Source organism: Actinia tenebrosa, unplaced genomic scaffold, assembly GCF_029948245.1.
Source record: "Actinia tenebrosa isolate PJP-AT-01 unplaced genomic scaffold, QUT_ActTen_1.0 PGA_scaffold17__23_contigs__length_9995812, whole genome shotgun sequence".
NCBI classification, from domain to species: Eukaryota; Metazoa; Cnidaria; class Anthozoa; order Actiniaria; family Actiniidae; genus Actinia; species Actinia tenebrosa.
Window position 1 is genome coordinate 6,438,020 of NW_028292577.1, and position 23,320 is coordinate 6,461,339.

Here is a 23,320-nt window from a genome sequence, read left to right on the forward strand (position 1 = left end):
CTTACGTGATACTTAGTCTAGTAACTTATTTCGTCACAACATTAATCATTTAGCTTGATCATTACACCTGTAAAATCTGAAAAATAGTACTCAAAATGAAGAACAAAACATCTTTCAAAACTAACAAAGCAAAATCAAGGGCGCAACGACTTTCGAAAGGGTTAAAAAAGTACAGACTGCGAAACTTCAGTACCGCACATCTACTCGACCACGACTATTGTGCAGCGACACCTAAAAAAACAACAACAAAAAGAAAAACCAACGAAAGCTGGAAAACAGGAAGAAGAATTGTCCAGTTTGGAGTTCTTGTCGAAGAATTGAAAGCTTGTAAGAAATGTAAAAATCCTATCGGGTTGAAAAATATCGTAGGTGAAGCTAAAGTTGGCCTTGGTGGTTTCATCGAAATCTTCTGCAAGAGATGCTACTTCGTAAATAACGTAGCTTTAGAAACAAAACACAGAAAAAGTGGCAAAACTCGAATTTGGGACGTCAACAGTAAAGCTGCTATAGGTAAGTGTTATTATGTAATTACTATTTTCATGAGTCATAGTATGAGAAATTCATAGGTCCCGCGTGTCGCATATAAAAGTAGAAATTCCCCCGGCATTGGATAATTATTGGCTCGTCCGAGTTTCTCAACACCTTTAGTAATCCGATATTTCATGTAATATCATATATTTATAAAAAATATGATCTTTTGTCTTGCTTACCTTGAAAGTTATTCCCCATTTCGAAGTTTAAAGCCATAAACCATACCTTTTCACATGTGCAAATGAGCTTAGAGTTGGAATGACTTTCTGAACTCTCATTACGCCAAGATTTGGAGACCATCAAAAGTTCTCATGGCAATCAAAAGTTAGAGACGTAAAAAGGATTAATTCATTACATAACTTTGACTAAGTAAAGTCACCAAAATCTCGAGATACTCAGCAGCAGGTTGTGTATGAAAACGTGGTGATAACAAACGGACTTCCAGATTCTTCAAGATATCAAGTTCGAGTTCTCTTTCAACTTGATTTATATCACGTAGTAGTCCTCCAACTCGTAAAGGATTTGAATTTTTGAAATTTGTATTTTTTTTAACTTTTTCTACGCTTTTTGAAGACAAAATTTCGGCAAAGCTCTGTGTCATGTCTCCCTTCACTAACATTTATTACAAAGGCGCCAAAAGTGCAGGCAAAGGTGCAATTCATTCACAAAATGTAACAACCCGCACAGCATGGATGGTACGCCACACCCATACACATACGACAAGGAACTTTTCTAAAACAGTAAAGGTTTTTTTCAAATCTTCAAGGACCGCGGAGCACCCTAAAAAGGGGGTCAAGATTGAAAAGTAGAGTCGTTTTCCTAAACCTGGGCACTTTTAATTAACAAATAAGAATTAGCGGCATGTAAAAGCCTAAACCAAAAAAACGTCAGACATTGCAACCATCTTTGTTTGTCAATGTGTAGTGTATTTTAGCTAGAGTGTATTTGCTCATAACAGCTTTAGTCAGTAGTGCACCGATTAGGAAAATCACTCTGTGAGAAAAAGTGTGTGTGTGTGAGTGTGGGTGTGGTGGGTGGGGGTGGGGGTGGGGGGGGGGGGGGGGAGAGGAGTGATAACATTGGAAAAGGGGTTAAAAGGGAGAGGGACTATAGTCTTTATGGTGCCTCAGCTTTATGCATACATTCACACAAACAGTGTGTAAACTAATCAATAATTGCTTTTACTTTATAATAATCTATTTTTGATCACAATTAACAGTGGGGAACCTATTAATTTTGCTGTGATTCTTTTCAGGCATGTTACACATTGGCATTGGGGAGACCCAACTCAATAATTTACTTACAACATTAAATTTGCCAGCCATCAGTAAAAAAACTCTTAAAGCAAGAGAAAGGGAAATAGGAGAAATTATTGAGTCGATAGCAAAATCAACAACTGCAGATGCACTAAAATATGAAGTTCATGCTTCAAAGTCCAAGTGAGTAGATTTTATCAACTCAGTAATAATTCATAATGGATAAAATAGAAGTGATAAAAAATATATATTTCAAAATATTTCAAAATATTTCAAACATATGAAAATGCAAAACTATTGTTAATCCTTTAACATTTTCTTATCCTTTTATATTTTTTTCCATTTATTCATATCCATGAATTAACATAGAGGAAAAAGCACAATAACTGCTAGTGTGGATGCTGGATGGCAAAGTAGAGGAAGTGGCCATTCATATAGTAGTTTGTCTGGTATGTATGTACAGTACACATTTTCAGAAATTCTTGAAACTTAAAATATGACTGAATGAAAGCAGTAAAGAAACACAAGCACACAGACAAATAAACAGTTAATAATAAACCAACAAAGACTGGTAAGAGCAAATATCAACAACCTAATTATTTTTATTCAATATTTTATAATCAAAGGGCACGCAACTGTGGTAGGATTAGAAACTGGTAAAGTAATTGCCTATGAGACAAGGATAAAATCATGTCGAGTCTGTGAATATGCCAAAACAAAAGGTTAGAATTCATATTAGATTGCCAAATGTGATATATTTTCAAAAAGCTCACATTCCCATGTGTTTGCTTTCACTATTTTGCACTACTTATGTTGCATACACTTAGTGTTTGTACTATGTCATGATGTAATTTTAATACAGTATCTTAATATGCTAAACCAGGTCTTCCTAAAACCAGACCACATTCTTGTTGCAAAAACTGGACCGGGTCATCAAAAGCTATGGAGGCAGACATGGTTGTTTCTATGGTCAAGAACATAAATAAATCAAAGGTAATTGGTTGGTATATATTAAGCTTGTTACTCAATAGTGACATAAGAATGATGATAATTTATGTTTATGATTATCATCCTTATGTTGCTAGTGAGCACCAAGCCCTAATTATCTAGATCTTTAACTAAATTAATCCTTTTGGATAGTATAATTAAATTCTTATATTTACACAGACCTCAGGCGATGATGGTGATGAAGACCCTGACATGAACAAGAACATAAATGATTCCAAGGTACTTAGTTTGATTTAGCTCACAAAAGATGTTACTAAATAAACTTTTTTATGGATTGGGAAGTATAACAGATTCTAATTACACAGATATCAGGTAATGAAGGTGATAAAGACCCTGGCATGATTGAGAACATAGACGATTCAAAGGTACTTAGTTTGGTATGCATTAGCTTAATAAAGATGTAACTGAATAAACCATTTTTATAATGGAAAGTATTATTGAATTCCTATTACACATACCTCATGCAAAAATATTGATGAAGATTCCAACATGATCAAGGCGATACACATGTATAATACAAATTACTTCAATTGCGATCTGCGTTTATTTGAATCATCATCATTAACATTAATCATTATAATTGGATTCTTATCACACAGATTACCATTGGTGCTATTGTAGGCGATGAAGATACAACCATCACTGCTAGACTTAGAAAGGAAGTCAGCAAAGACATTGAAAAGCAATCTGATGGAAACCACATCAAGAAAATATTAGGTTCTCAGTTGTTTTCTTTGAAAGAGAAACACAAGCTATCAGTCAAAACTATAAAGTATCTTCAAAGGCTCTTCACATATATGGTAAAACAGAACGCTGGAAACCCAGAAGCAATAACCAGAGATCTTGATGCCTTGCACAAGCATCCATTTGATGATCATTCTGCATGTGGTTCATGGTGCCATCATAAAAATGGTAAAAAAAAGAAATATCCTTCTCTGCCTTATGGAAGACCCCTAGAAGATAGTGGTTTGCAAGAAAGTTTGGAAACCATTTTCATCAAGTACAAATCCCAAGCAAAGAAACTAGCAAACATGAAATCAACTCAAGCCAATGAAAATTTGAATGGTATTGTTAGTACTAAGGCCCCAAAGAGACAACATTATTCTGGATCAGAAAGCTTAGACTACAGGGTTAGTGCATCCATCTGTCAAAAGATAGAACACTGGATATGATTACCTAGTAGAGGTAAGCATTGCGAAGACAGTACAAACATTATTGCCTTTTAATTTACTGACCCTATAAATGGTGAGATAGAGTTGTAATCCCAAAATGTATTTTACATACAGGTCAACAAGAAAACTGGACTTTCTCCAGGATGTAATACTAGAAAACGTGCAAAATATCTCAATACCTTTATGAAAAGAAACAAATCAAGAAAATCATCTAGAGCAGTAAAGTGACAAAGGCTTGAACTAAAGGCCAAGAAACTATCATGTAATCAATCAAATGAAATACGGGAAGGTGATACTTATTCAACAAGTATAGACTTAATAACAGGTAAAATGTTGGTAACAAGCATAATTTTTGGTATGCTGTTAGTTATTCATGTTTTTAATATGATCTTTTGCACCATCAACTGTATCAGCAACATGACAGGGGCATAACAATAGGTTATTTTCTATCTGGGAAATTGAATGTAAACCAGGTTCAACTGTTCCTGCTCCTTGTCATGGCTGCCATCAAGTGATGGTGCAAAGCACCTCTGTACAGAGTGAAGCCCAGAAATAGCATTCATACAGATTTATACGGAAATGAAATCACAGACATCTGAGCTTACTGCTATAGATAAGTTTCCTCTTCTAATGTGGTGTACTGCCTATGTCCTATACTATAATGAATTGATGTTTCCTATTTAAATGACAGAAGATCAAGATGTTTACCAAATACCCGAACCAGTAATGAAACCTAAAGCTGAATCTATAAAAGACATTCCTTGCTCAAGCTTCGTTTTTGATATTGAGACAACAGGACTAGGTAAGTCTATTTAAAAAAAAAGTAATTTAGATTACCTGAGGCCCAATAGTAACAGTATTATTTTCTCTTTAGGAAGAAAGAGTCATATCACACAGATAGCAGCAGTTGCACGTCACTCAAGCAAATCATTCAATTGTTATGTTCTCCCAAAAATACCCATTCAAAAAAAAGCATCTGAGGTGACAGGCTTGAAATGCATAAATGGTCAACTATTCCACAATAATCAGCTGGTGAATGCTGTACCAATAAAAGAAGCATTAAAGATGTTCACCAATTTCCTTGGGGAAGACCCTGTCCTGCTCATAGGCCACAATATAAAAGTCTTCGACTGCCATGTTCTTGTCAATGCTGCAAAATCTTGTAATATGTTTGGAAATTTGGAACAAGCAGTTGCAGGTTTCAAGGATACACATGTCGGTTTACAGTCATATAAACAAGAGAGTCTGTACAATCATGTAACTGGAAAGACATATCACTCACACAATGCTCTTTGTGATGTAGAAGCACTGAAAGAGCTGATGGACATTGCTTCCTTGCAATCTAATACTTTGCAGAAATTTTCCTTCAATTCCAAGTATATTAAGGATTCCATGATTTTCTTTGAGCAGAGAGACAAGAATTTGAGGTCCTGGTATCCAATGATAGAAGGCAAATTTGTCAGCAAAGGGATGGCTGCAAAGGCTGCTGGTAGTGGTCTCACCTTATACCATTTGAAATTGGCCCACAGAAGAAGGGGAATCGATGGGTTGGAATCCCTTCTTTCTGAAAGAACACAGCAAGGAAGAGTTAGAGTTACTAAGAACTTAACAATCGTTGAAAAAATAGCGTCTTATTTTGATAGATAATAAGCTAAACTACATGTATAAGATTACGACGTAAATATATTTTACTGAACATGCTTATATTCGTTCATATCACCAACCCAACTTAGTCCCTAATATCACAGAATTTAGCTATGATTTTCCAAACACAGCAATCTCGAAAATATAAGTTTTGTATCTCGTATTAGTAAATAATAACAACTTTATTTACGGAGGGTAGCACTATAAAATAGTGTGCGAAACTAAACAAACTTGTGGCCTTCCGTACTTGTAAGCTTATGATAGGCTTATACTTATTAACTTTCAAATGATAAAAAAATCCACTAACCTTCTCTGTAAATAAAATCCAAGTGACTTCAACAGCATTCATGATCATGAAAACTCATCTTTCATACTTCAAAATGAAATCGAAAGCAAGCTTTTCAACATGTCCGAACGTTTGACACACGTGACGCACCGATATAAACCTCTCTCTTATTGGTTCACATTACCCAATAAAAATCATTCTTATATTCAAACTACCATCATTCAAAGCGCGCTTTGTAATTCCCAGATGGCGGTATTGCAGGTTGACACTTTTCGCACTTTCTAGGGCGTAAAACCCCTTATTTTTACACGGGGCCCTATAATTTTTTAGTGCATATTTGAAAAAGCATCTAAAAATCTACCTCATATCAATTTTTCTAGAAAAGTTGGTCTCAAAAGTGAGTACAAAATCAAACAAAAAAGACGACAAAAATCTTATTTTTCATATGTTCCACATTTAAACTTCAACCCCACCGAAAGGACGAAATATGGAGAATACAGGTATTTATTTGTCTCTTCGTCAAGTACATTTATTAAATGCTGTAAAATGGTTCACTTGCAATCATTTGTGCATTTATTTAGTTTGCATAAAGCTATAATTTTATGCTTATTGATTTTTATTCTAATCACTTCCGGTGGCGTAATTTTTGCTTCAAAAACCCCTGCGTAGGCTTCCATTAAATGCTGATTATCTTGAAAACAAGCTCGGGACACCCAATTTTTCTTTTTCAGATTTGGAATCAGCATTAAATTTCAATTCGGAAAATCGAAGTTTTAAAAAAAGTTTAAATCAATTTTCAAAAGTAGGCAGTCACCTTAAAAAGTCGACGTTTTATGAGCCAATTTGCTCTTTTAATATCTTAATAAGTATATTTTCCCCTTTGTTATGAAATAAAATACCCCTTCTTAATCCCTAATGCAGTATAAATATTTATGTGTGTTGATCACGAATCGTTTTTAATTTATGAAAAAATATTGGATGAATTTTTCTTTTACATTTGTAGTACGCTAAATAAAGGCTTCGGGCGTGATTGAGAATTTTAATAACCATTTTTAATATTATTTTAAAATCTTTTAGATGTTGATAATTTTTTTGTTGTGAGCTATATTATCAACATCCTTAAAGATGTAGAAGTATTTTTGGGCTAATATTAAGCGTTAAACTTAATTGGAATCTGTTATAATAACTTATGTAAGTATGTTAATAAAAATGGTATTTTTGTAGTTATGCGATATGGTACGGTGAGCAGGCAGATGTGGAGGTCAAGCCCAAATTTTTTTAAGGTTTCACATTTCAAACAAAATTAATTAAGATTAATGTGTTATTGTTAAAATCCATGTCGACATTGCTATCTTGCCCTGCTTGTAGAGAGGTTTCCTGTTCTTTTTGTGTCATGTCTGCTATGCAGCCCTGGAAGGGGTTGGGGGGAGTGAAGTAGAGACTAACATTTTGTAGCCATAATATAATATTGCAAATGTTTAATCAATAGCTAAGTAGATGTGGGTGGCAAATGGGGTGCCTTTGTGATTTTAATGTGCTAACCATCTTAACAATACGTTTTGTCACTTTGTTTTATTGGATTGTCCAATAGATTTCTTGTTTAAGCAATTTAAATCAGTCAACCTAAACAACCAATTTTCATCATCGTATATGCTCAATATCCTAGTATTTTCACAACATGTTCATATTTTATTAAAATTTCTAGGAACAAACTGTTCCAATGCATTTTATGAAATCCTGTTTAATGTAATAATTTTTATTTGAGGTTGTAATGTTACCCTTGGAATGCAGAATGGAAAAATTCAGGACTGGCAATTAAGTGCTTCTTCCAAACAATTTGGATATGGACCAACAAGGGGACGGTTGAATGGAAATGGAGCTTGGTGTAGCGAAACTGAAAAACCATGGATAGACTTTTTCCAGATAATACTGGACAAAGTACAGCATGTGTCTGGGCTGGCTACACAAGGTTATTCAACATTTATTATGGGCCGTTCCTATTGGGTAAAAACATATGCCGTGAAGTACAGTTATGATGGCCGGACCTGGTATTGGTATAAAGATCAACCTTTGGCTTCTATGAAGGTAATATATACTGTACTGTGCACTCATCCTTAATAATAATAATATATATGTTCTTATATAGCACATTATAGATTCTCAATGCGCTTTACAATTAATATTACGATGAAATGTTAAGTGAAAAAATAGATTTCCTTCTAGTTACATTAGTTGTTTAGGGCGAAATCAATAATGGATGATCATGTACGGAAGAGGGGATGAAGAGGATATTATGTGATTGAACAAAATTTAAGAACTCTCCTTCTCTTAAAAAAAAATTGTAACTCTAACTATTGTTCTTTTAGTTTTTCATTTATATTGATAGAACATGCAATTGAAAAAAAAAGGATTTTTCTGACATAGAAGTGTAGAAAGAGGGGAGAGGAGGTGAAAGGGGAAGCCCCCCTTGATCGTTTTAATTTTTGTCAGTCAGAAATAATTTTAATCAGATTCATTGAAAGAAAATGAGTTAAAAATCAAACCAAACAGCACTCACTCCCACCATTTCCAGTCCTTTATACACCCGGCCCTTCTGAGTTCTCAGCTATAAGGAACCACATTATATGCATTGACAGGATATTAGATTTTAAATTTCAACCAAATAAAAGGCTGAAGTATGTAATTTATACATGATTTAATGGCTCACCACATTAAAAAATTTATAATGAATTTCACACCAAAATTTATAATGAAAACCATTTTATTTAGCTGATGGTCCATATATGGCTATATAACATAACAAATACATTTTGTGGTTTCACACAATAATTGAAATGTCATGTGTGCTCCACATGCCTGATGTCTACAGATGTAGTAGCTACTATGGTACTTACTACTCAATAAACACATTTGACTTTTGCAATTGCAATTGTTGATATTGAAAGTCAAAAACATCTTTAATTGCTAACCAACTACTAGAGACACTTTAAATATTTTAAAACCCTGATGAAAGACTTAAACTAGTCAGATTATATAAGCTGAATTATTTTGTTTTCAAAACTTAGTATGACAAATCTATGCTAAAAGTAATGATCAGATTGGCAAAAATCTTTTTTGATTGTGTTTTAATATATTTTTAATAACACTAGACATATGTTTTGTCTTCTAACTAATCTTTTTGAACATTTTTTTAAAAAGATTTAAAAAAATAATTTTTTGAAGATTAAAAAAAAAATACTTTGACTTTTTATAGATATGGAATTACATGTAAAATAATGTTTTCAATTCAATTTCTTTTTCCTTTTTTGAAGGAATTTGATGCCAACACAGATGCAACCACAGTAAAGGAAATAAGCTTTCATGAGACATTTGTCACAAAGTATCTGAGAATATATCCAATCACCTTTGAAAATGACATGTGCCTGCGAGTTGAGATATATGGTTGCCCTAATGATAAAGGTAAGGAACTGTTACTGGCTTCCATTAAATGCTGATTATCTTGAAAACAAGCTCGGGACACCCAATTTTTTTTTTCAGATTTGGAATCAGCATTAAATTTCAATTCGGAAAATCGAAGTTTTAAAAAAAGTTTAAATCAATTTTCAAAAGTAGGCAGTCACCTTAAAAAGTCGACGTTTTATGAGCCAATTTGCTCTTTTAATATCTTAATAAGTGTATTTTTCCCTTTGTTATGAAATAAAATACCCCTTCTTAATCCCTAATGCAGTATAAATATTTATGTGTGTTGATCACGAATCGTTTTTAATTTATGAAAAAATATTGGATGAATTTTTCTTTTACATTTGTAGTACGATAAATAAAGGCTTCGGGCGTGATTGAGAATTTTAATAACCATTTTTAATATTATTTTAAAATCTTTTAGATGTTGATAATTTTTTTGTTGTGAGCTATATTATTATCAACATCCTTAAAGATGTAGAAGTATTTTTGGGCTAATATTAAGCGTTAAACTTAATTGGAATCTGTTATAATAACTTATGTAAGTATGTTAATAAAAATGGTATTTTTGTAGTTATGCGATATGGTACGGTGAGCAGGCAGATGTGGAGGTCAAGCCCAAATTTTTTTAAGGTTTCACATTTCAAACAAAATTAATTAAGATTAATGTGTTATTGTTAAAATCCATGTCGACATTGCTATCTTGCCCTGCTTGTAGAGAGGTTTCCTGTTCTTTTTGTGTCATGTCTGCTATGCAGCCCTGGAAGGGGTTGGGGGGAGTGAAGTAGAGACTAACATTTTGTAGCCATAATATAATATTGCAAATGTTTAATCAATAGCTAAGTAGATGTGGGTGGCAAATGGGGTGCCTTTGTGATTTTAATGTGCTAACCATCTTAACAATACGTTTTGTCACTTTGTTTTATTGGATTGTCCAATAGATTTCTTGTTTAAGCAATTTAAATCAGTCAACCTAAACAACCAATTTTCATCATCGTATATGCTCAATATCCTAGTATTTTCGCAACATGTTCATATTTTATTAAAATTTCTAGGAACAAACTGTTCCAATGCATTTTATGAAATCCTGTTTAATGTAATAATTTTTATTTGAGGTTGTAATGTTACCCTTGGAATGCAGAATGGAAAAATTCAGGACTGGCAATTAAGTGCTTCTTCCAAACAATTTGGATATGGACCAACAAGGGGACGGTTGAATGGAAATGGAGCTTGGTGTAGCGAAACTGAAAAACCATGGATAGACTTTTTCCAGATAATACTGGACAAAGTACAGCATGTGTCTGGGCTGGCTACACAAGGTTATTCAACATTTATTATGGGCCGTTCCTATTGGGTAAAAACATATGCCGTGAAGTACAGTTATGATGGCCGGACCTGGTATTGGTATAAAGATCAACCTTTGGCTTCTATGAAGGTAATATATACTGTACTGTGCACTCATCCTTAATAATAATAATATATATGTTCTTATATAGCACATTATAGATTCTCAATGCGCTTTACAATTAATATTACGATGAAATGTTAAGTGAAAAAATAGATTTCCTTCTAGTTACATTAGTTGTTTAGGGCGAAATCAATAATGGATGATCATGTACGGAAGAGGGGATGAAGAGGATATTATGTGATTGAACAAAATTTAAGAACTCTCCTTCTCTTAAAAAAAAATTGTAACTCTAACTATTGTTCTTTTAGTTTTTCATTTATATTGATAGAACATGCAATTGAAAAAAAAAGGATTTTTCTGACATAGAAGTGTAGAAAGAGGGGAGAGGAGGTGAAAGGGGAAGCCCCCCTTGATCGTTTTAATTTTTGTCAGTCAGAAATAATTTTAATCAGATTCATTGAAAGAAAATGAGTTAAAAATCAAACCAAACAGCACTCACTCCCACCATTTCCAGTCCTTTATACACCCGGCCCTTCTGAGTTCTCAGCTATAAGGAACCACATTATATGCATTGACAGGATATTAGATTTTAAATTTCAACCAAATAAAAGGCTGAAGTATGTAATTTATACATGATTTAATGGCTCACCACATTAAAAAATTTATAATGAATTTCACACAAGGTGGCAAGAAAAACCATTTTATTTAGCTGATGGTCCATATATGGCTATATAACATAACAAATACATTTTGTGGTTTCACACAATAATTGAAATGTCATGTGTGCTCCACATGCCTGATGTCTACAGATGTGGTAGCTACTATGGTACTTACTACTCAATAAACACATTTGACTTTTGCAATTGCAATTGTTGATATTGAAAGTCAAAAACATCTTTAATTGCTAACCAACTACTAGAGACACTTTAAATATTTTAAAACCCTGATGAAAGACTTAAACTAGTCAGATTATATAAGCTGAATTATTTTGTTTTCAAAACTTAGTATGACAAATCTATGCTAAAAGTAATGATCAGATTGGCAAAAATCTTTTTTGATTGTGTTTTAATATATTTTTAATAACACTAGACATATGTTTTGTCTTCTAACTAATCTTTTTGAACATTTTTTTAAAAAGATTTAAAAAAATAATTTTTTGAAGATTAAAAAAAAAATACTTTGACTTTTTATAGATATGGAATTACATGTAAAATAATGTTTTCAATTCAATTTCTTTTTCCTTTTTTGAAGGAATTTGATGCCAACACAGATGCAACCACAGTAAAGGAAATAAGCTTTCATGAGACATTTGTCACAAAGTATCTGAGAATATATCCAATCACCTTTGAAAATGACATGTGCCTGCGAGTTGAGATATATGGTTGCCCTAATGATAAAGGTAAGGAACTGTTACTGGAAATGGAATTTTTTTTCTGTATGCAGCGGGCCAGTAGCAAGAGGAGCCGCCCCTCTAGCTTTTCATTTAACAACACAAAGATAATCACTCTGGAGACCGTTATCGAAAATTTCCGGATACGTGTGGACGCAACCCGTATCCGCAAAAAAATTTGCGGATACAAAAAAATCCGGATACGTGTGGACGAGGCCTATATGTGGTTCGAAATTACTATGCATCGTCAACTTGTCACTATTTTCATGATAACGTGACGCAGAAAATTAACTATAATTTGAGATATCTGTTTTTTTAGTTTCCGTCCAACAAATTTCCAACCGTCTGAATTAGTATTTTTGTGATTGACAAAAGCCAAGTGCTTAGACGTCCTTGGCTGTGATAGTCGCGTAATTCATGACGAAGCGCTAGCGATCATTCTTGTTCTTTTTTAACGAATTGTTTTCAGATCGCTTTGCGCACGGCTTGTTCAACTATCTTATTGCTAATTCATAGTATAAAGTGGTTTTCTTAAACCCGTGAAATACACACTCTCCTAATACAAATTTTATTTTCTTTATGTGCTAGAGTGAAGTCATTAAACCCGTGAAATAGATATTTGACTAATACACTTTAGTAGACCCTAATTCCATCGTTTTCTTTTGTGTCTGTTCAATTATTACACGTTGACTAGAGTGCTCACACTAAATCCGTGAAACAAATACTAATTTTAAGTACTAAATAGTGATAATCAAACAATAAGAAACAAAGGATTCTGTATGAAATACTATTAATTAGTACTATTTCACGGTTTTAGTGCGTGCACTCTAGTACGTTTTGTTTCACGGGTTAAATGCATTCACTCTAATGAAATAGTGATGTTGAACCTGAATAACTATATAGCGAGAATAACTTAAATCTTAAACCTTTTAGCAAGGAAAAACACTGACTAATTCGGTTTATTGTGTTTCTTAATGAACTTGAATTATTTCTCTATTTTTTCCAGCTTCTCCTTATTAATTTCTAATATTCATCCAACAACTTGCACTTCTAATACTACTTGTCACCTGTATGAAGATAAATGTGATAAATGATAAATAAGTGATGAATTGATGATATTAATATTAATCCTTTAACATCCCTTTTTCTAGCACTACCACCTACACCAAGCACCACTACGTCAGCACCTAGTACGTCATCCCCTCCCTCCTCTACTAACATATCCCCTTCGCCTAAAACAGACACCATTACCACGATAACACAACAATTTACATCACTTCCACCGACCGACCCGGGATCTCCACCAGCTACGGACGCCTATATAACCAAAGGAAACCGGTCATCGCCTTTTACGAGGCCTAACAGCGCAGGAGGAAATGAACTCGCACGCATGGAGGAAGACAATAATGTCGGAATGTTGGTTGGTGTCGCGATGACTGTCCCTCTCGTGGTTGTTATTCTGGTGATTGTCTGGTGGTTGTGTTTTTTCTACAGAAGGTAAGCTTTTGAGAAACTGTTTCTCCTCTTTCCTCATAGGACGTCTTATTAAGATTGGCTTCCTTTATGACTCAGGCGTCAACGACGTAAAGATAACTCCATGCCTGCGGTAGCATACACTGCAACTCCAGGAGTATCAGATCAAGCCCCCATTAGGAATGGGTGAGTATCTGTATACCCTAGGGTAACATGCACTTCAACACCAGTAGTATAAGACCAAGCCCCCACTAGGAATGGGTGAGTATCTGTATACCCTAGGGTATCATGCACTGCAAAACCAGTAGTATCAGACCAAGCCCCCACTATTAATGGGTAAGTATCTGTATACCCTAGGGTATCATGCACTGCAACACCAGTAGTATCAGATCAAGCCCCCACTAGGAATGGGTGAGTATCTGTATCTTTATTGTATAGACATTTACTAACTGAACTTGTATTTTTCAAGGTCTTCTGGTTCTCGTGCTAATGCATATGAAAGTGTGAACGTTTTAATGCTCATGTAATCGCTGCGAAAAGAACTTGATTTGTGACATCTCGCGATGATAGGCAATGTGCACGAGCACGAATCTTTAGAACAAAGCATGATGGGAAACAGATAACCATTGGGTACCTACTAATGCCATATACGTATTATGGGAGTTGCTTAGAATACTCTTTTTCGGCTTTCATTTTAGTTCATCACAAGGGAAAGATTTTCAATCAAGCAAGACATCTATCTCAAATCCAAACTATGACAAGACAGTCATAGATATACCGGTGAGAGAATGATCGTTTCATTATGATTTTTTTTCCCTGCGCGCTCTACAGCTTGTGCAACATTATTAATATGTAAATAGGGTGAATCTTCTCCTGGGGATGAACTCTTGTTTTCTTTTTCTCCTCGAAAGACTAGCGTCCTGTTTAGCCGCTGTGAGGCACTTCCGGGCTACGCAAGACTTGTCCTTATGCAGCATGTGAACGACATTGTCAGCATTTTTTTGGTGTGTGTGACGCCTTTTCATTCTCAGTCCCACTCGGCCAATTTAGTATTAACACAGGTAGCCCACTAGGAAAATACAGAATAAAGGAACAAAAGAAATGCTTACTGCGTTGCGTTCATACCATAGTCTGTAGACGTGTTTACCTGTTATGCATCTCTATAATATGTATTTTAATCTTTTCCTTTAGGAATCTGAGAAGTAAATACAGACTCCCACCTGATCATGAGAAAGATTACGTGTGGTGCACAACTGATAAAACAAGACTTTAAGTATCAAAGAGTCGCTTTAATATATGGGTTACTGGTATAGACCCCTTGCAGTACTTTGGAATGCAGCTCAATCTGGGGCAAAAAAATAGTTTCTAATAAGCCTGAAGCGAGATGACGTTTTACCCCCGTCTCTAGACCATAATCCTTTTCATATTGTTTTTGTTCTTTAATTATGACTATTTTTCCTGTATTCTCTAAGGAATCTAAAATTTTAATATGAAAGAATTTTAAAAACTATTATGGTATAGAGTCGGGGGTAAAACGTCATCTTGCTTCAGGCTTATTCTCAGGAGATTGGAATTCTTTAGTTTTCCCAAGATCAAGCTGCTTTGACGTCACATGCAAGAAGTCTAATCTGTTCGTATCCTGCCAAATGCAATTCTTTTAACCAAACTCTACTCATTAGCCAAATCGTGAGTAGGGTCTAGGTACGAAAATGGCCGAATGCCAAATATCAAATATCTACCTGAACGCCACCGCATTTTGATATTGATATTTTCTAACACTGGCGACTTATATTGACTTGAGATCCAATATGGCGTAACGACATCATTACTTTTTCGTTCATAGCGTTAGAAATTTAACATGATTATCTTTAGATATAGAAATCGTAATGATGGATCAAAGAAAATGCTTTGGTTTGACGTATTTTAGTATTCTTGCTTTATGCTATGAATTTCATAATCCTTATTTCTTATTTTAAGCAACTTTTTTATTGATGTTTTGGGACCTTTTCTTTCACAAAATGTCACACTACAGTTCACTTGCCATATGTGCTGTAGTTATTCACCTCTATACTGTGTGCTCTGCAAATAAGAACATACCAAATGTCACACTACCGTTCACTTGCCATATGTGCTGTAGTTATTCACCTCTATACTGTGTGCTCTGCAAATAAGAACATACCAAATGTCACACTACCATTCACTTGCCATATGTGCTGTAGTTATTCACCTCTATATTGTGTGCTCTGCAAATCAGAACATATTGTGGAGGTGGTCAAACCTAGTTTTATTTCTATATGTAGTACCGGGGTAAGTCCCTCTCGCTTATGGCTCTATTAGCCATTCCGAGGTTGAGGGGAAAACTGGGTCGAGTAATCATTGCAGTGCATTTTGGGGCTGTTTTAGGGAACGTTTTAGGGAATCTTGGAAATGTCTCCTAAAACAGTCCCAAAATGCACTGCAATGCCAATTCGACCCAGCTTCCCTCTCAACCCTGGAATGGCTAATAATGAATTAGGTGACAGCAGATTTGATATCATCTCTTAGTACAGTATTGCTGGGTCTCACTTGACGTCATTTCTTGTCTTGTGCAGAATGCTCATCAATGAATTGCAAGTCCTTTCTGACATGGATGGTCAGTCTTTGGCCACCATTTTGACCATGCGATTCAAAGACTTTTACAAGCCGATTGAAACCCAGCAATTGGAAATATTATTTTTATATATTTAGCGTTTATCAATTCGAGATAAATTATAAGATATAGTTGAATACATTACAGATGATAACCATTATTTTATTCGTATAAAATGACATTAAACTGTCTATGAGAGCGAGACGTCTAATTATTTTAGTATAAACTTATCAACAGTCGCTCAAATAAATAGATACAGACAACTTGCCTCTCGACATCCCATTTATTAATCAATCCTAAATTCACAATATTTTACAGGGTTATTCAGTAGATTGAGAAATGTTGCATCATTTCCTTGTGATGATATGATTGGCTGTTATGAATGCTATACCGATAACAGCCCATTTAAGGACAAGGAATATCCAGAACCTCTGTCTAAACTTCGACCTGTGCTTATTATCATAACTATTGGTTAACTCTCTTTATTACATCCATTTTGAAATCACAAGCAAATCCTGCAATCTGATTGGTTCCCTGCAGCAGTGATTTCAGCATAAATTGCACGATTTTGAGCTCTAAATTGCACGATTTTGCACATCAACTGATATGAACCAATCACAAGAGAGACATGTCATTTTCTAGCCAATTATATCAAGGAATCCATCTGAGTGTTGAGCTCACCGCTTCTTGCGAAAAAAAAGAGCCACGGCTCAAAAAAAAATTTCTGAAGAACGATTTTACCGTCAAAAGTCTTACAAAAAGACTTAAAAAGCCGTAAAAAGGACTTAAAAAGACCAACTGATCACTTAAAATCGTCAAAAGCATCTTTGTAAAGTAACTGCTTAAGTAAGTTGAAGATATTACAGCGAAAAGCAGTGGGAGAAAATGCAATCGGCATCTTTTGAATGTGACTTCTTGGCGATTGATCGTGGAAAGTGGTTTCCTTTTCAATCTTTAAAGCATAACAACACATCGAAAATACAGTCATTAAAAGAAGTTTTTCTTAAGAAGAAGATTTTTGCTGAGCTACGTGACTTCTTAAGGACAACCGAAGGACTAAACAACCTTTGATTTTTGCTGTTTTGTGGGCACGAGTGTGATCTAAACATGTTGAACAGAAATCGTAAAAATACAAGCAGTGAGCATTGGCTGTAATATGGACAACAGCCAGTTCATTACAACCCTTTTGGGCAGGATTGTCTTGTTATTTAATGTAAGTAAACGATTCTTAATAAATGTAATGCCTTTTGGTCCGATATAAATTCATTTTAGTTTTGGATTGAAAGTGTTGGTTTTCAAAATGAGAATCATTGCTCGATCAGTATAAACAAGTTCTCTTGACAGCATGTTTGAATCGACTGCTTTTAGATTGTAAGTCATGTCGGTTTAACTGGAAAAAACGTCTTTTTCAAAAAAGATTTCAAAATGGATATAATAAAGTGGTAATTGAACTTCGTGTCGTGCAATTTTGGTCTGAAATCAAACTTGCAATTACAAATCGCACTCCCGCTACGCGGTCGTGCGATTTTGTAATCGCGCGTTTGATTTCAGACCAAATTGCACTCCACTCAGTTCAATTACCATTATTAATTGCTTTCTAGCAAAGTAAACTAGTGTGGCTGGAATAATATATTGTACTCCAGTCCCGGCGTACGAACCAGTCACTCCTACTAATATTTCAAGGTTGTCCGTCGCGAATGCAACAGCGATTGGTGGTAAGATGGTCACAAGAGGGAAAACAATCTTGTCAATAACCCAAGGATATGGGTGTCCTGCGCGGTAGAATAGATTCTTAAGGTTGTCTCTGAGTGTTACTGAGATTATAGGAAAGTTGGTACTAAGAGTGAAAACAGGGAATAGTGCTAGGAAATAATGAATGAATGGGTCATAAGCGTGGAAGTTGAGCGTGTATAGATCTAGGAGGTCATCGAATGCAAACATGGCTGAGAAGGATAGCAGTGAGTAGAACAATAAGATGATGCCAAAGTCCACTACAAATATCAAATTGACATGGGATTTGCTTTTCATTGGTGTTATGAAGGATGGGAGAGAGTGCTGGCACATAAACGCGTAGATGCAGACGCCGAATAAGTTTGGGACGCCACCGAAGTCTCCAGCACTGACGTGTAGATTCTTGCCTTTACCTTGATGAATGCGAATGAGAGCAAGGATGATCATCATCGAAAATGCTGTGAAAAGAGAATGCAAAGCAGATCTATTAACTGATAGGATTACATCAGACCTACCTAGCTGGGGCTTAATCAGTATTTTCTTACTTCATTCCCAACACGCCGATGGCATGTATAGAAGCTGACTTACAGCACGTACACGGTACGACATGTCGTTACATTTAAATGTCTTCCCATAAGAATGGTTATCGGATCAGTGGGAAACGTACAGTACTGACTTACAGCACGTACACGGTACGACATGCCGCAACATTGAAATGGCGTAGCCGAGTGACACTCTAGCTTGTTAAGAGTTCTTTATATTTTCTCTCGTGCGTCTATATCGCCATGGGCGAGCGCTTTTTTGTCGTCTAACTGATTTATAATATTACCAAAAATCTACCGTGCGATCTATGGGCCAATCAGGGCAAATCTCGCTCGTGCGCGCGCTATTGACGCCATCGGGTTTGAAAATTTAGAGAAAAAAGGCGAGCGTCCGTTGAGATCAGCGTGCGCGAACGTACAGCCCATGGAGAAATAGTTCATTGGTTTTTGGCCAATCAGAGCGGGCGTAATAATCTAGTTATATTATAATGCTAATTAAACGATAGAAAACAATAGGATTAGCATAATTTAGCTCTATTTAGTGGTATTTATGTTACACACTTATAGTGTTTGTAATCTAGAGCAGTTTTCGTATGACTGTGAAAAGCTCAGTGCTGTGACAGTGATGCTTTCTAGACTTTAACTGGCTGATTTTTTTCACACGCAGTGACTGTGTCCGCGCCATGCTTATGCCGTGTTTCTGGTATTTGATTGGATGAAGAGTAAATTATCGTGCAATGTGATTGGTCTGGCATATCGCTTGCTGTGTCACGACCGTGTTTGTACCTTGATCTTTTCACAGTCATACAAAAACTGCACTATTTAGATTCAGTTTGCAACGACTATGCTTTATACTATTACAGATCTCATAAGTTTTTGCTTTGTTTACTTCTCTTTGATCTTTTTGCTTGTTTGTCAAATCTTTAGTTTAACTTTCATTAATCTTCTTTTTTTGTTGTAGCAAACCATTGTTAAAGTGCAAATGAAACCTTTGACAATACTTTCAGTACTGGTGCTGCATAAAGTAAATAGTTGTAGTATAAACCTTCATAACTTAGAGATGCATCACTCAAATCAAGAAATATTTTACCAATCAACTATTTATTTCATGTAGAACCAGTACTGAAAGTATTGTCGAAGGCTTCATTTGCACTTTAAGCTATTATAGTTCATAAAAGAAACCAGGCTTTGAAGTTTACTGTGAAATGAGAAATGAAATGAATATCTTGTTTTATCACTTTACCTTGAAGATGACTTCAGCTAAGGTTGTTGAAACATCAGTCCTCACAACAGCAGTCTTTCTCAAGACTACACTTACCCAGACAATCACACTTCACCACAAACTATAGGTTCATACTTACTCTAACGGCAAAAGAAATTCTCCATTCCACTTCTCTTCAGTTTATACTATATATTTCTTCTATATGCACATACCAGAATCCTTTTTGAAGTTTCTTTTTTATCACTGATTTGCAATTAACATCATTATCAGTCACCAGGCATAATCAAAGGCCAAAATAGTTTTAGCTCTTAGTCATACATTATTTCTGACTAACATTCTACTCTTGGTCAAAATGACCTTCTAGGCAAAGATTTGGCCTGACAAGTCCCAGTTCTGGACAGACATTGTCCGATGTCTGGTGGTTATTTTAATTGCTATCTTGAAATTCGATATTAAAGGAGATAAAAATATTTGAATAAGAAAGAAATTCAAATAGCATTTTGGTAGTAGTGGTAATCCTCATTTGCAGCTTTTTGTTTTCTTGTTGGTATTCATGATGACAGTCACAGTACACTCACAGTACACTGCTCCTTCAAGAATATTCAGTTTCTTGGTATCTGGAAAAATGATAAGACAAGGTAGAATATATAAGAAAGGAAACAGAATTTCTGAAAAGATGTATCATTTTCTTAAATTACTTCAAACCCGTTAGGGTATAGGTAATGGGACAGATCTCTTTGAGTACAGCCAATGGTATGATGATGCTTGGTACATTGTACTTCAAGTGGTATTTCAAAACAGCAAAACATTTTTAGTATCATTAAAATATGTGAACAAATAAGAAATTGCACAAATTAAAAGGAAATTGACAGCCAATCAACCAATCAGAAGCAAGTATTTTTTTGTAGAGGAGTTCTTTCAAGCAGCAACAATTTATGTGTTGTTCTCTCCTATGTTACGAGTGTTTCTCTGGGTTCTCCCTCCGTAAAAATCAACATGTGAGTCGAGCATTGTGTGCATAGAACATTTAATGTAGTTGTAGTGGATGTGAGTGACAAGTGTCTTTAATTAGTGCAAAAGCGCTAGGCTGACTAGACTATTAATTTGATCAAACAGTGGTCGATGGTTGTGGACAAAAAAAAAGTTTCAAAACCATTTTTTATATATAATTAATTTAACGATTGTATGCATGACAACCGCAGAGTCTGCTGTAAGATTTTTGAGCCCACAATACTAGTGAGCATATCCTTTTACAATAACTGCTGGATATTAACGAGCACACTATTTTCAATGTCATCAGTTGCCTAGTAACACTCACATATGAGCAACAGAAAAGGTGACGGTTGGGGCAGAGTCTCCTTTTCCTCACCAATGTTGAATCAGCAAATGGAAAAGAAAAGGAAATCCTTTGTTTCTGCTTGTTCAAAGAGCTCATCAGCTACTCGGCTCGACAAGTTTCCACTTCTCTGGGCACCTTTTACCAGGTTTTCTGTTATTTTTTACTGTATTGTATTATGTGAATTTTCAGGTAATAAAGTTACATATACATTTGAATGTGAGGCTAGATGGGCAAAAATATAAATTCTTCCAACCACCATGTCTGCCTTGTGAGAAAGGTTTATTTTGTAATGTTCTATGTGTGAAAGATAAGTAGGTTATATTCTATTTAGATTGGAACCAGTATCAGGAATTAAGTACTCACTTGCAATGAGGACAGTTATAAAACACTGTTTGTCCTTCATCAACTGATCGGGTTTGTCGCGTTTGGTATGTCATTCCTTCATGGCCACAGTTAGAACACTTTCTGTCCACCTTTAATCAGAATAAGAGGTGTGGTTGACTTGTAGCACATCTACTACACTACGTGAATGAAATTGAGGAGACACTACTTGGAAAAGCTATTTAGAGGTTATGTCTGTTCAAAAATAAATGAGGGAACACCATAGTGCAGGATTCGTGCTACGTCTCCGACACAAAATTCAAGGACTTTTTGAGGACTTTTCAAGGTCCAAAATGAGGATTATCAAGAATCAATTTTGTTTGTGAATTTCTTTTAACGATGCATAGGAACAATACGTTATTTTCAGGCTCCATATCATTGACATAAAATAATGGAAAATAGCTTATAAGTTAACAACTTCATTCACGTAGGTAATAAATGAATTTTCAACAAAAATTAGGTTACAGTAGATGATCATAATAAATAAGTAACCGTTGCATTTTCAAGGAGTATTCCAGGAGTATCCAGCAACTTTGATATTTTCAAGGGCTTTTCAAGTGCACTTAAAAATGGGTTTTAAATTCCAGGGCTTTCAAGGATTTCAAGGAGTAGCACGAACCCTGATAGTGCCAGTATTTGTATGTGACTTCATGACCAGTTTTTTTTATTTGCATGAAGAAAATGACCCCCCTCTCAAGATACAATGCTCTTGGCATAGCATTTTGCCACTGGTAAAAAAAGCTTTGAATAGCTTAGGGAGGAGAGGGTTGGAAAGCAATTGCAAGGGTATATAAACCTGAACGGAGAAGTGAATATCCTGTATAGGAAAAAAATTAGGGGGGAGGGATAGGGGTATGGAAGAGTAGACTTGAGGGTGGTGGGGTAAAATTCTATAAATGCCACTAACCATGGGTCCTATTGGATCTTCATCATCTTCTATACTGATTTTCTTTTCTTTCACTTCGTTGAAGACTTTTCTTGAGTGAACTTCTATTCCTTCAAATTCTAAACATTGTAATTTAATTATAAAATTAAATTAAATACCATAGGAAAAGAATTCAAAATCGTTCTACAATAGAAAATAAATCTGGTTGAGATGTTCAGAAAGAGAGATTTCAAGTCATTATTCAGTGAACATTTTGAAACCTTAGAGAATTTTCATTTTACCCGAGGTATCTTTTTGGAAATCACAAATCCTACAAGAAACAACATCGTCTAGTCCAGGTAACGGCAAGATCGAACCACATTCTGGACAGAAATCAGGATCACATTCAAACGATTCAACTATACGTCTGTCCGCCATGTTGGATTCTTGTTAACTTTGAGTGTTAGATGGGTTACCTGTGTTGACCACAGGAAGCCCGAAGTAAGAATAATAATTCATCGTTTCCCGCTCTTTTAATTTGAAAGAAAAACCTCGTGGGTAAGAATTTTATTCATCTTTTCAGTAAGTATTTTCCCGAATATATGTGCTCGTACACCTACTTAAAAGAACTTAGAGAGAAATAGGAGATAGTAGTTAGTAGAATGGCGACTAGAAGGCGACTATATTGCTGTACTTCGTATTTCCCAACCATAAACTTCTGTCACTGTGGAGTGAGACAGCATCGTTGAATTGTTTATATTGCTGCTTCTTACTCAATGTCTTTATCTCAAGTCTATAGTTCTTTTCTGTCGAGCTATCTCTTTGACTTTTTTTGACATATTGTAGCACTATACAGCACTACAAATAAGAAATAGGACAAGTTTCTTTAATCCAAATACTGTTTTCTTTTCTGCTAATAATCCAGTTGTATAATATGACATAGTATTAGTGTGTTATACTTGCAGTCCAGGTGTATAATATAAC

At 35.1% G+C, this 23,320-nt stretch overlaps 3 protein-coding genes and 1 pseudogene across 5 annotated transcripts; 2 read left to right on the forward strand and 2 right to left on the reverse strand.

Moving 5' to 3' along the window:
• Positions 1-2,674: 2,674 nt before the first annotated feature.
• Positions 2,675-5,614, forward strand: LOC148910360 (uncharacterized). Its single transcript, XM_089032046.1, has 7 exons — positions 2,675-2,780; positions 2,955-3,014; positions 3,101-3,160; positions 3,395-3,925; positions 4,082-4,127; positions 4,659-4,769; positions 4,842-5,614. The coding sequence occupies exons 1-7, from the start codon at positions 2,730-2,732 to the stop codon at positions 5,612-5,614; spliced, it is 1,632 nt and encodes a 543-aa protein (XP_088888172.1). The 5' UTR covers positions 2,675-2,729.
• A 517-nt stretch (positions 5,615-6,131) lies between these two features.
• Positions 6,132-16,456, forward strand: LOC148910361 (lactadherin-like). Of its 2 annotated transcripts, none has more exons than XM_089031917.1 (9): positions 6,132-6,397; positions 7,663-7,982; positions 9,209-9,356; positions 10,472-10,791; positions 12,016-12,163; positions 13,306-13,651; positions 13,727-13,813; positions 14,326-14,407; positions 14,819-16,456. In XM_089031917.1, exons 1-9 carry the CDS (start codon positions 6,385-6,387, stop codon positions 14,831-14,833), a joined length of 1,479 nt encoding a protein of 492 aa, XP_088888043.1. In that variant the 5' UTR covers positions 6,132-6,384; the 3' UTR covers positions 14,834-16,456. The 2 variants fall into 2 exon arrangements, with proteins under 2 accessions (XP_088888043.1, XP_088888044.1); XM_089031918.1 differs by having other exon boundaries at positions 13,396-13,651.
• Positions 16,457-16,520: 64 nt separating this feature from the next.
• LOC148910362 (putative sodium-coupled neutral amino acid transporter 12 pseudogene) lies at positions 16,521-19,446 on the reverse strand (annotated as a pseudogene). The gene is made up of 2 exons (XR_016120092.1): positions 18,533-19,446; positions 16,521-18,445 (listed from the first exon to the last, which is right to left on the reverse strand). The product of XR_016120092.1 is annotated as a putative sodium-coupled neutral amino acid transporter 12 pseudogene (transcript).
• A 143-nt stretch (positions 19,447-19,589) lies between these two features.
• On the reverse strand, positions 19,590-22,780 carry LOC116294441 (DNA-directed RNA polymerase I subunit RPA12-like). The gene is made up of 4 exons (XM_089031931.1): positions 22,639-22,780; positions 22,379-22,476; positions 21,454-21,563; positions 19,590-20,368 (listed from the first exon to the last, which is right to left on the reverse strand). The coding sequence occupies exons 1-4, from the start codon at positions 22,772-22,774 to the stop codon at positions 20,344-20,346; spliced, it is 369 nt and encodes a 122-aa protein (XP_088888057.1). The 5' UTR covers positions 22,775-22,780; the 3' UTR covers positions 19,590-20,343.
• Positions 22,781-23,320: the final 540 nt, after the last annotated feature.

Excerpts from the sequence above, each read along its gene's own strand:
- LOC148910360 (XM_089032046.1), top strand. The coding sequence starts at position 2,730 with ATGGAGGCAGACATGGTTGTTTCTATGGTCAAGAACATAAATAAATCA. Across the intron at positions 3,161-3,394 it reads AGAACATAGACGATTCAAAG|ATTACCATTGGTGCTATTGT; the intron begins GTACTTAGTTTG and ends CTTATCACACAG. Across the intron at positions 4,770-4,841 it reads TATTGAGACAACAGGACTAG|GAAGAAAGAGTCATATCACA; the intron begins GTAAGTCTATTT and ends TTTTCTCTTTAG.
- LOC148910361 (XM_089031917.1), top strand. Across the intron at positions 7,983-9,208 it reads AACCTTTGGCTTCTATGAAG|GAATTTGATGCCAACACAGA; the intron begins GTAATATATACT and ends CCTTTTTTGAAG. Across the intron at positions 10,792-12,015 it reads AACCTTTGGCTTCTATGAAG|GAATTTGATGCCAACACAGA; the intron begins GTAATATATACT and ends CCTTTTTTGAAG.
- LOC116294441 (XM_089031931.1), bottom strand. The coding sequence starts at position 22,774 with ATGGCGGACAGACGTATAGTTGAATCGTTTGAATGTGATCCTGATTTC. Across the intron at positions 22,477-22,638 it reads TTTCCAAAAAGATACCTCGG|AATTTGAAGGAATAGAAGTT; the intron begins GTAAAATGAAAA and ends TACAATGTTTAG. Across the intron at positions 20,369-21,453 it reads TATAACTGTCCTCATTGCAA|ATACCAAGAAACTGAATATT; the intron begins GTGAGTACTTAA and ends TCATTTTTCCAG.